The sequence below is a fragment of the Nesoenas mayeri genome (assembly GCF_963082525.1).
Source record: "Nesoenas mayeri genome assembly, chromosome: 1".
NCBI classification, from domain to species: Eukaryota; Metazoa; Chordata; class Aves; order Columbiformes; family Columbidae; genus Nesoenas; species Nesoenas mayeri.
This window is the reverse complement of record NC_137541.1, coordinates 172,534,718-172,548,268: the sequence shown is the minus strand read 5'-3', so window position 1 is coordinate 172,548,268 and position 13,551 is coordinate 172,534,718. Positions and strand designations below refer to the sequence as shown.

Here is a 13,551-nt window from a genome sequence, read left to right as displayed (position 1 = left end):
AGCTTGCCTGAACTCTCCTATTTTTATGCACTGACAAGTTACTAATTCTCAATGTAATTAATTTGTTTCTATTTACTTGAAGTTAACATAAAAATTACATCAAAAATATTGTCAAACTTTATCATATTCCCAAATTTATATTATTCTGGTATCGGCTGACATTCAAATCGAGTTATTGCTTAATTCACTTGCATAAAGCCAGCATTTAGCACCATCTGAGATACCACATGGTATCTAAAAATCCACACAGGGCCAGTAAATAAGGCACTGGATTTATGTGGGAGCGTTTCCAGAAAATTTGCTGGGAGCCAGACAGCATGATAATTCATGGTACTTTTCAAATCAGCACATGGTTCTGTTCCTGTGTGCTGAGAACTGCACTAGATCTTCATTGCCTACAGTGGAAGGTCAGAAATGTAGCTGGTGCGGGGAAACCTAAACCCACAGGTGAATAAGAAACTGAATCATGCCTTCAGTCCTTTCAGATGCAACTTTTAATCTCTTGCCATCTAATTAATTTAAAAATTATTCAAAGAATTCACAAAATATTGTAGAGAATAACTGAATATATGCACACACTTAGCACTTACCCTAGACCTATAGGTGAGAACCAATATAAAAAACCTAAAACTCTGGACTGGTGTGAATTCATATCAGCTGCACTTCTTCAGTGATTCTACAGATGGTTAGAGAACTGAAAAGGGTTATAACTTCATATAATCAATCACGCTGCTCTGAAGGGGAAAGTTAGAGATTGACTGACATAGATTGGATACTCTCTGGTTTTGCTGACCAAAGGATCCTTCAATTGTTTCATCTAGCCCAATATATATCGAAAAGGTCAGAACTTGATCAACCTCAGTCTGACATCTGCCTGATTGTTTTTTAGCGGTACAGAGAAATACCTCTTTGACAAATGAAAGGTGAGCTGTGGAAGGAATTCACAAGTTTGTCTCACAATGTTGATCATCCAAGCTAGGATTTAAAGGATTGCTGCTTGATTATTATATCCAAATTCATATGCACTTTAAAAATAATGTATATCCAGATGTAATATGTGCTTTCCAAGAGGATTTAGAGGCTTAGCATTTCCTACAGGTTCCCTACAACATCTCTATATAAATAAAACAAGAACCCAGGTGGATCAGTTAACTTTGTCTCCAGTGACTTACAGAGTATTTAAGCACTTTATAGGGCCTGGATTGTTTCTGCCCCTGGGCAAGGGCTCTAATTTAGATGCCTATATTAGTTTCATAGGATCTAAGCCACAGCGTGTTTAATAATCAAAGACTATGCAGGATCCTACTGATGTGATTTGCAAGCCTCAGAAACTGAAATTATTAAAAGTGTTGCAGAGAAAAAGTCAATAATATCAAGGCTTTATCCTATGCTATTTTTTAGCTTTCATAGCTAACCAATGATTTACTATTACAAGCAATTGCAGAAAACATCCATTATAAACACAGCACACTGGTGGAGTACAAGTTATCTTTAACCATTTCTGCAAGTAAATATTTGTTCTCTTTTTATCATGCACATCTTTGCTGAGAAACATTAAAACATAAATATAGTATGCTCATGTTTTACTAGTCATGCTATTCTAGGCACTCAGTATAATGTGTTAACTCCTAACTCTTGCATGTAAATTCCTTTAGCAGCCTAACTGTCATTAGCAACTTCTCACACTCTTAAGAAACACCATAAAAATAATGTTTTGCCCAATGGAAGCTGCACAGATTCTTGGCACATGCTGTAGCCTGAACATTAACAGATACACTATGTACAATCAGCAAAACCAAGATTTTCATCTTTGTAAATGTGATCACAGAGTCACAGAATGTTAGAGATTGGAAGGGACCTCAAAAGATCAGGTAGTCCAGTCCCCCTGCCAGAGTAGGAACACCTAGATGAGGTTATGAGGAAAGGCGGGTTTTGAATGTCTCCAGAGTAGGGCGTTCCACAACCCCCCTGGGCAGCCTGTTCCAGTGGTCTGTTACCCTTACTGAGAAGAAGTTTCTTCTCATATTTAAGTGTCACTTCCTGTCTTCCAGCTTGTACCCATTGCCTCTTGTCCTATCATTGGCTGTCACTGAGAAGAGCCTGGCTCCATCCTCGTGACACTCACTCTTTACATATTTATAAACATTAACGAGGTCACCCCTCAGTCTCCTCTTCTCCAAGCTTAAGAGACTCAGCCTTTCCTCATAAGGGAGATGTTCTACTCCCTTAATCAACTTTATGGCTCTGCACTGGACCCTCTCCAGCAGTTCCCTGTCCTTCTTGAACTGAGGGGATCAGAACTGGCCACAATATTCCAGCTGTGGTCTCACCAGGACAGAGTAGAGGGGGAGGAGAACCTCTCTTGACCTACTAACCACCCCCCTTCTAATACACTCCAGGATGCCATTGGCCTTCCTGGCCACAAGGGCACAGTGCTGGCTCATGGTCATCCTGCTGTCCACCAGGAACCCCAGGTCCCCTTCGCCTACACTGCTCTCCAACAGGTCATTCCTCAACTTATACTGGGACCTGGGGCTGTTCCTCCCCAGATGCAATACTCTACACTTTCCCTTGTTATATTTAATTAATTTTTTCCCTGCCTAGCTCTCCAGCCTGTCCAGGTCTCACTGGATGGCAGCAGACCCTTCTGGCATGTCAGCCACCCCTCCCAGTTTTGTGTCATCAGCAAACTTGCTGACAGTGCACTCTATTCCCTCATTCAAGTAGTTGATGAACATATTGAATAGTACTGGTCCCAGTACCGACCCTTGAGGCACTCCACTAGATACAGGCCTACAACTAGACTCTGCCCCATTGACCACAACTCTCTGGCTTCTTTTCTTCAGCCAGTTCACAGTCCACCCCACTACCCGATCGTCCAGATCACACTTTCTCAGTTTAGATGCAAGGATGCTCTGGGAGACTGTGTCAAATGCTTTACTGAAGTCAAGGTAGACCACATCCACTGCTTTGTCATTATCTATCTACCTGGTTATGTCCTCATAAAAGGCTATGAGGTTGGTTAAGCATGACTTACCCTTGGTGAAGCCATGTTGACTGCCCCTAATGACCCTCTTATCCTTGAAATGCCTTGAGACGGCACCAAGGATAAGTTGTTCCATCAGCTTTTCAAGGATGGAGGTGAGGCTGACCGGTCTATAGTTACCTGGGTCCTCCTTCTTGCCCATTTTGAAGACTGGGTTACCTGAGTCCTCCTTCTTGCCCTTTTTGAAGACTGGAGTGACATTTGCTTTTCTCCAGTCCTCAGGAACCTCTCCCATTTCCCAAGACTTGGCAAAGATGATGGAGAGTGGTCTAGCAATGATCTCAGCCAGCTCCCTCAGCACCTGTGGGTGCATTCCATCAGGACCCATGGATCTATGCATGTCCAGATTGCTTAACTGGTCCCCAACCCAGTCCTCATCAACCAAGGCAAACTCCTCCATTGTCCTGACTCCCTCTGGGGCCTCAGGGGTACTGGGCTCCTCAGGACAGCCTCTGACAGTGTAGACAAAGAAGGCATTCAGTAGCTCTGCCTTCTCTGTATGTTCTGTCACCAGAACATTCACCTGATTCATCAGTGGGCCTACACTGCTTCTAGTGTTGTTTTTATCTGCCATGTATTTGAAGAAGCTCTTTCTGTTGTCCTTGATTACATTAGCAGTAAACAAAATGGCGCTAGGCAGAGGCTCAAACATACTGATTGCATTGAATGTTTCCAGGTACAGCTTGAGTCAGGGAATAGAAAGTACAAGCACAGAAAAAATAAAAAAAATAATTTAAAAAAAATTGTTTTGGGAATTGAGGAGAGAAAGATGCGGAGAATTCAGTGATGTACACTCTTCTATATTGTTTGCTTTGTGGGTCAAAAGTTAATGTGTTAGCTTCAACTGCAGAAAAGGTTAGGCTTTTGCCTATATAGAATTAGTGAGAATTCAGATGAACCATTTTGCTCCCTGAGCTGTGGGGATGGTAATCACTAGATCACACATCATCAGGAAAGTAATGATTAGATGATGGATTAGGACAGTCATCAGGGAACTAGGAGAGAACACCTTTAGCTATTCCAGCCAGACTTTAATGTGTATATCTTTCCACAAATATAGATTTTCAGACCTAAACAGGTTCACAAGAATATTCTACTATAAAAGAATGAAAAAAATATTTTTTATGTTTATGTATATGTCCATGTGCAAGTGCATGCACCAATATATGCTGGAAAAGTGGTTCTGTCTGAACATCAGGGAACATCTTTATACTGTGAGGGTGACTGGGCCCTGACACAGTCCTTGGATGTATTAAAAAACATTTGGACATGGTCCTAGGCAATTGGCTCTAGGTGGCCCTGCCTGAGCAGAGTTGTTGGACAAGATGACCACCAGAGGTCCATTCCAACCTCAGCCACTCTGTGATTCTGTAATTATGTCTGTGTTTATCATATCAAGTCAAAAAAGAGATCCACAAACTGTCTTTAGAGGATTTGATTTTGTTTGAATGTATAATTTTTGTTTGATTTTTTTTAAAAGATTAAAATTATTTTATTCAAATTTCATTTAAAAATACTGCTGAAAATTGAGGGCAACTGTGGTACCTTTTAGCCTTTCAGACATAAAAAGTAACTTCATAGAGCTTTTGGATAACTGAAAAAATGTCAGCTTAACGATATTTTTTTATTTGTTTCTTAACTTGTTTGTTTGTTAACTTAGTGAAGAATGTTATTAAAAATCATGAGAAAAATGTTTATTAGAAGTTTATAACTGAACAATTCGAGTAAAAAACTGAAATACTTGAGTATTTCCAAATGTTTACTCCCTTGAATCCTTTAAGAGTGAAAATGAACACACTAAATTTACGTGTTTTCTATACAAATTAACACAAAATATTTGGAAGACCTATTGAAAGGAAGTCACTAAATCTCACCTCTTCTAGTTTCACTTGAATGAAAGAATATGAACTGGTTCCATTTAGCAGATGGTTTCAGGCAAATCAAAGGAGCAAAAATAAACTAAAGTTCTATGGCCGCGTTGTAAGTTCTATTATTTCATTTTCAGCTCCATGATACTTTTCTTTTAATATGTTAATAATGATTGGCATCCCCTAAATTATTCTATTGAATTCTGAATTACACTGTTTGATATCCTATTAGGGAAGTCTGACTACATTGCCAATATCATTACTGCACCTTGACAGTGAAATGAGGTATCATAAAAACTCATGCTATAAATTTAAGCCTTCATTTTAAGGGGATCTCAGTACAATATTTCCAATCTGTTAGTAATTGTTGCAGTCTATGACTTCATCTTTTTTAGTTAATTTAAAAGTAAGGAATCCAAGTAGTTTTTTGTTGTTTGTTTGTTTGTTTGTTTTTCCTCAAAGGTGAAATGAATAGCTTTTACTTTTGACCTGGTTTCTCTCCGGAGAGCTCTTCAGTTAATTTTCAGTACAATGAAAATGATAGTGTGTTTTATTTTATTTACACTTAAATATAAACTATAGAAGGAAAAAATTCACCTTTTGGTAATAAGCAATAAATTTTTACCTTCAGCTCTCAATAATTTTCTGTTGAAACTTTGTTGTATCTTAATTTGGAAACACTTAGAATACGTTTTTAGCATTATAGAAAACATTTCTATGATGCAGTACTCAATTATAGACAAGCACCAGTGCATAAGGGTTAATTTTCAGATCAAACTGAACAAAAACCACATAGAATTGCCAGGAACATATCACTCTAAAATAACTATTTTTGAAACTCCTTACAAACCATTTTGAAAGTACTATTGATTTGAGTTTTGGTTTGGTGGGTGTTTGTTTTGCTTTGTTGGGTTATTTTGTTTGGTTGGTTTTGGTGGTTTTTTTTTTGGCTTGTTTTGTTTTGTTTTTCATATGCTCTACTCACTGGTTACCTGCATCCTGGTTCTTCAGAAAGAAATGTGTTCTCTCTAAAAGTTGGACTTGAATCTGAATAAATAAATTTTATGAGAAATTTTCTAAAAAAATACACAATGGAATTAAGTTTGAGGTTAACACAACTGTTTTAGCAATTTATAGGTGGATGTCAATGATGTGAAATACCAATGATACATGTTTACATTTGTGATGCTTATCTATGATAGGCAGTAGAAATCTAGGATTTAAATCTGTTGCTAAACATGGGATACAGTGATACTTCATACAACTTAAGGTATCCAGGATGATGTATAACAAAGTGGGTACAGAAATTAGTGACATCAGTGCCATTGGCAGTGTCTCAGAGTATCCTTATGCATTGGGGCCACAGAGGAAAAACAACAGTGTGGAGTGTAGACATAGCTACTCAACTACAAAGGGAATTGCTTTTAACACTGTGGATTAAGAGCTACAACACTCAACTTGGTAATGTGGGGATCACTGGTTTACATGCAATTAGGAGTGCAGAGGCAAGCAAGGTATGTGATGCCTAGATGAAGTAAAATCCCTATTGATTGGAGGAATGCAGATACATTTATAAGCCTATGACCTACTGGCTTTTGGAGGGGTAGCGGGGTAGGGAAGAGAGAAAGACTTGATGCTGTGTAAGCACTGCTCAGCAGTAGCCAAAACATTGGTGTGTTATCAACACTGTTTTAGCCACAAATGCAAAGCACAGCACCATACAGGCTACCTTCAAGAAAGTTAACCTCCACCCCAGCCAGACCCAGTACACCAGCTGAAAACAGAATTATTATCTAGAGGTATTAAACAGAATAAAATTACTATTTACTGAGAAAAAAGGAGGTAACTGAAACCTGAATCACAGAATCACAGAAACATTCACAGGAAGGGAGCTCCAAAGGACCTCCAATGGTCAACTAGTTCAAACTCTCACTCAAATCACAGCTAATGCCAACTCTGGATTTGTTGATCACCTGATCTAGTTAATTCAGAAAAACCTTCAATGAAGAAGATTGCTTAATCTCTGAAAAATTTGCTGCTGTGGTTCAATGCAGTCCAAGTGATTTCCCCTGACAGTCAATGTCGAATCTGAAATGTCCATGCTACAAGCTGGTGCATTTGCCCCTTCTTATATTTTGTGGTGCTCTCAAGAAGAATTTGATTCCATGATCTTCCCTTCAGAAGTCTTAAGTTGCCATTAGTTCATCATTTAGCCTTCTCTTCACCAGATTAAACAAGTCCACTTCCTCAGGCTCATCTCTGCTAACTTACATACCATCTTGGTAGCCCATCACTGGATCTTCTACAGTTTCTTCCTATGCCTTTTCAACTGTGGAGTGCAACATTGGAAACAATATCCCAGCTGCAGCCTTAGCAGAAGCAGTGTAGGACTAATGACTTTATGTGGATTGCTGACAGAATTTTTCCTGATGTAAATCAATACATGGTTTCCTTGCTCACATTGGTGGTTCCTACTCAGCCGGGTATCTGTCGTAATCCCCAGTGATTTTTTTCTGACTATATTTACTATTCTGCCTGTCTTTTTTAGTGTATTATGGTAGCTGTAGTTACTCCTCTTCAGTTTCACAACTCTGCACTTCTGAAGTATCTGTTGGACCAATCCTCAAGTTTATTGAGGTCACTCCGGATGAAGGGCTGTTATTCATTTTTTATAATTCTGAACAGTTTTGCATTTAAACACCCAGAGCATTTAGCAGCTGCAGATTATAAATTCATAAGCATTTTCACAATAATGGTGATATTATTTCTAGGGAAAATCAAAAAAAAAAAAAAAAAAGAAAAAAGAAAAAAAGAATACCTGAGGTGGAAGCAGTGGTAATCTGATATAAGCAAGTAGCATACTTAGGTCATTGCATCGCCTCTGCATATCATACTTCACCCACATCATTAAGGCATGGAAAATGGTCTCTTCATCAGGAACATTCACATCGTCACTAGCAAGAAGTTTATGGAGTTCTTCAGCAGGTAAAAGCAAAAATTCTTGATTTCTTATAACTTCCATTATATTCTCCTGAGAAGAAAAAAGTATGTCAGATTCAGTAATACTGAAAGAAAAGGCAGCTGTTAAAGATAATACACCCATAGGATTAGTCAATATCTTCTATAATCAGCCCTCTTACATCTCATAAGAAAAATAAACCAAAGATGATTAGAATTTAACAGGTGTAGCTGTAATTCATATATTAATATATTCAAAAAATAATATTAAGATTATATGGCATTATTGTAATTAAAAATTGTCAGAATTAACAAAGTCTAGGGCAGATCTGTATATGATTTGTGATTTTAATAAACTCAGTTGTAATTGAGCACATTCAATATACCGTAAATCTTTGCATACCCATACTGCCTTTTCCTGTATTTTTTCACTATTTGATCTATTTCTTAAATAACTTGTCAGTCATATACAGTTATATTATTGATATCCATATGATGACTGTCTATACATATGACAAGCCTGAGACAAATATCAACTCCATGAACTTAGCATTATTTCTCGAACTTATCCACCTAACATGCAAAATGTATACAGCAATTAATCTCACAGTATTTAAATTTACAATGCTTGTAACTATAAAAACTATAAAAAGCTATATAAACTATATAAAACATATAAGCTACATAAACTAAACAAAAATGTTTCCTTTAGTTGGCTGAATCCTAAGGACTGAATTAAGTGCTCTCTGAACTACCTACCCTACATTACCAGGACACAACAGAATCATAGTTTTGCAGGGAATCATTCTCCAAATATTTCTTTTAGGGTACTCGATCTCTGTGGAGAAACAGCAAATGTGTTCTCATATTCTTGATTAGTAGACAAGTGTAAGAAGAAACTAAAGTAAGTATAGACTGGAGACACCTGACCCTCCTCCTGGAAAAATATATCTAATTTTTGACATAAAACAGAAGTGTAAAATGTGTTGGAGGGAGAAGAAAGTTACAATTTCTGATAGACAAAATATGAGAATGAACTTCATAATGATATTTTGGATATATTTTTTGAGATCATGATGAGAAGCAGGGAAGAAATGACAAAAGACGAGTCAAGGACTTAATTGTAAGAACATCAAAATCAAGGGAAGTGGATAATTCCATGGCTACCCTCACTAAATTCAGGTCTTAGCATACCAAAATTCATACTAACGCTGTCTATAATAGCTTATTTGAGTCTGGGCCAGGGGAAATACTGACTGGTCAGTATTACGGGAATGGAAATATAAGTAACACAGTATTACTGAGACAATGTAACTAGTAAAGAAAAAAAAAAATGTTGCAAGACTTAAAACATCAGAATTATACCCTGGCCCTAGTAAATCATATGTTGTTTTCCCTCCTACCCCATGCAATACAATAAAATTATTTGTTTTAATTTTCCAAAGTTATATTTTTAAGTTTTTGTTTAAAAGGATCTATTGAAAATCAGCTTCATAAGATTTTGTATAAGGTAGCAGAGATGAGTAATAGAGACATAGACATGATAAAATCCTGACAGAAACTAATTTAAATGTGTAATGCAATTGCACATTAAAAACATATGTGCAAATAGAATAAACTAGATAAAGTTGAAACTGATGCTTATTATTAGGAATGTGAATACATTTACATGTAAAACTTAACTTTCAATGACTAACTTTTTAGTTCTACATAAACACCCAAAAGAGAATGTTGACGCAACAGGCAATCGAAGATATATGTATGGTCATCATCTGTATTAACCATGCTGCTTAGTTGTCTTTACACGGCTGATAATTAGATAAAAAATTGAGTCAGTTCTATTTTAAAAATTGCATGATTAAATGTCAATAGGTACCTAAAAAGATTTTTATGGCCTAAGGTGATGACTCCCGATAAAGTTTAAATTGTGTGACTAGAACATTTTACAATGGCTTGGAAATGTAAGGGAACTAGTTTGCAGGCACCTAATCGCAAATTGCCTTAATTCGTTTTAATTAAAAAGCTGTAAAACTCAGAAAATTTCACTGCACTTCTCAATAAAATTATTTATAAGCCAAAGCTTAATTAGAACTGGTTAAACTGACAATAAATCCCTTTATGAAAAAAAAAAAAAAAAAACCAAACTCTACTTCTTAATAGGAACCAGCATCAAACTTTGCAATAGTATATTAATCCAAAGACCTAATAATATTGAGAAGCATTGTGATGGTGGAATACATTTTATGAACTCACAGAACTTAATTAATTTTGAATAACACTCAGAGCAGGGGCTCTACATTAAGAATAATATTTTTAAGTTTGATTAAGTTTTTTAATAATTTTTAATTGTTTTTTTTTCATTTGGATATATGCTTAAGGAGAACATATTCCAGTCTCTGTGCTGATTTACAATTGACTGAAAGTAGAATCCAACAAAGTTTGCAGACAAAATGTATGAGCTCAAATCTGTTCTTCTAAACTTCTGGTTTGATGTTACTCAGGGTCAAGTATTGTAGAAAATGCTATTTAATAAAAAATATGTAACTGTAACTTCTGTATATATATATATTTAGATGGTATATTTATATATATATGTTATAAAATAGCCACAAAATCCAGGTTCAGTGCTAAAAACTCTGTCCTTCAAGTATTTAGCATTTCCTAAACTAACTATTGAACGTTTAGAACTTCCTAGATCACATTTTAATTTCTTGAGATTCATTTCATTTGGAGCAGTAAAGCATATTTCAATGGCTTGCTGTTTTATCAGAAATAATTTATTATATGCTTATTGTGGAAAAAATATCTGCCTTTCTTTTAAAATACAATTGGTCTTCATTGCTGCATTTAGGAACAGGTAACAAAATATATCTGTGATCTAGTGGCTAAAATTCTCAGGATAAATGACATTTTAAATTGTCTTGAAATGAATGTGCAAGATAAGAATTGAGCTACTCAGTCCTCCTTTAGTGAAGTGCTTTTAGAAATGTTTAGGTCCTCACAGGCTGAGAAACCTTAGTTTTGAGAATAAGGGTACTCAGCATTTAAGCATGTCCTGGCTTATGTGACAGAGGTGCGTGAGTTTTCAGGACCTGTAACTTTTGACTCTGATATTCAAGAAGCTTTGAAGATCTGCTCTTCACTGTCTCCGAAGTCCCATAAGATCAACTGAGCTGTGAATAATGCCTCTCCTGCATGGGTCATTCACTTAGCCTTTCCCTTCAGCAAGAATTTTAACATTTTAATTAAGTGGAGCAGCGGATTTTTCTTTTAAATTACAAAAGGTAACTTAGGAAGTATGAAAGTCTCTGAACCCACTTGGAGAAAGATATGTCTCACTTGGTTGCCCTTCCACTTTCTGAAAATGGTCATGTAATAACCATTGCTATGGGGTCGTGGTAGAGCTGTTTCACTTTTAAACCTTTTCAGCAGCACACAGGATTAGAATTAAATGACCATAAAATATTAGCACAGTAGAGTCACGTAAACAAAACATATCTGTATTTAAAGGTAGATAAGCAAGTACCTGAGTATCTGATTCTGACAGATTATGCATCACAGAAACATAAATGCTCTAATGAAATTAAAGGTTTCTTAAATGGAATTTAATAAAAATAAATTCTACTACATATATCCTTATAATCATGTTATCAATACAAATCATTTTGATTTTTTTTAATCAAGACTTGTAATGATCATTATTTCACATGGAATCAAATTATCTTGTAAAAGTTAGTTGTCATTGATGTTTACATCACTGATTTCACTAATAAGCATGTATGAATTGTAAGGAAGAACCTATTTTTATTTTTTTTTTGGTGTTAGAAAAAATATGAAATAATTCTATACCTTGAGAAAGAACGTCATCTTTCAAGGGTGCTATCTAGAATGTATTACATCAGACTTGCCATAGCAATGAAATTCTTAGCAGGTGTTTTGGTTTTGGATTTTGGGGTCTGTCACGGAGGCACCCTGAGGTTAGTTTAAGGGACAACAGGGTCCAAAACAACTTTTATTAAACCAGTGAGAAACAGGGTTTTAGCACTCCAAAAGTGACTTAAATACAGGTTCGGATATCAGTTGAGAAAAATTATTAAGGGACAGCAACTAATACAACAGGTGGTCCGCAGAGTGCATGCACATGGCTTCACCCAAAACAATGCTGGAGCCGTCCCTGAGTCCAGGAGGAGTACACACTTGCCTGAACACAGTGTGGGATTATTTTAAAGAGATACACGTACTCGTAGTGAGTACGGAAAGTGTACAGTAGCAATTGTGCGAGGGTAAATTTATAATACACTCACAATCCTGCGAGGGTAATTTACTTACACATGCAAATGTGCACGGAATATTACACGTGCTTATGTGGAAGCATGGGAGGAAAATACACTCGCGATTGTGCGAGGAAATAATTTATACACACTGAGCACGGAAAGTTACATGTGCAAATGTGCACGGAAAGTACACGTGGTTGTATTAAGCATGGAAAGTACGCATGCAAATGTGCACGGAAGGAAAATACACCTGTGATTCTGCAAGGATTAATTTTACATGTGCTCATATTGAGCACGGAAAGTTACATGTGCATATGTGCACGGAAAGTATAAATATACTCGCAATCCTGCGAGAAGTTTTACTCACAGCCGTGGCGGCATGGCAAGCGGAGTCTCCATCCCGGGGAGGGGGGTTCTCGGCGGCAGCATCTTGCTTGTGCTCCGACAGACCCGCGACAATGGGCAGAGTCTCGACGAGAGTACCGGTTTTATATTGGCTGATCAGATCTGACTGTAGGCATTCTAGATGCTACTCTGCACCCCGACCATGTGCCCAGCGGCTCAGTGGCGCCTCAGCACTCCCTTCTCCTAATGGCCCTGGCCAGGGTGCTCTGGGGCCAAACAAAATAAGCTGTTAGCCTCAAGTAGCAGAGAGAGAGGGAGATGTGTCTACTCCTTCCATACTGAAGGAGGGAGGGGCAGAGAGGGGGGTTTGCATTCTGCCACAGGGTCTTCCTTAAGAAATTTTACTCTTTATTGATTTTGATGCTGTGGCCTTTCCAATACAAAAATGAGGAATGCATAAAATAACGCTGAAAGAAGAAAGATATCTATACTCTAGCCTTTCAATTAAATAGTACATGACTAGTGCCAATTAATATTTTAAGCCCACACTGCTTGTACTTTAGAACCTAAGTTTTCATGAGACCATTTAAATGAATGCATAAACAGAACATCTTATTTCCATATTAAATCATATACTATACTTTATAATATGCCAAGGACCCGAAAGTCAATTTTTATTTTGGTCAAGCCACAAACTATTTCAGCTTGGAATTATTGTTGCTGTGCTACATTGAATTCAACCCTCCTGTTCTGTACATACAGTTTCCTTATCAGCTGTTATCATACAGGATTATGTCCCCTTTACAAAAGCTATCCTACTGTGTGTCTTCTTTCCCAAGGAGAATGGGCTTTTCAGATTCATGAACTCCCATTAAACAAAGCACTAGTACTTATCCATATGCTTATGGTCTGGTTCTCCAGCAAAATCCCAGATTTTATCTGAGAGTGAGCTCCATCTGCCCTATGTAATCCAAAAATCTGTATGTTTCTTCCAATATCAGATGCTAACCTGATGTCACCATCATGAAAGGGATATAAAGGCTGGGGTGTTCAAAGTATT

General features: G+C 37.0%; 1 protein-coding gene across 2 annotated transcripts in view; it reads right to left on the bottom strand.

Moving 5' to 3' along the window:
- The window catches only part of KLHL1 (kelch like family member 1), a gene marked incomplete at its 5' end in the record, with an annotated part of 204,039 nt that overhangs the window by 68,169 nt on the left and 122,319 nt on the right, over positions 1-13,551 (bottom strand). For both annotated transcript variants that reach the window (XM_080356114.1, XM_080356115.1), the window contains one exon: positions 7,733-7,945. In XM_080356114.1, coding sequence (XP_080212240.1) covers positions 7,733-7,945 — 213 coding nt within the window. The remainder of the gene's footprint in view (positions 1-7,732; positions 7,946-13,551) is intronic.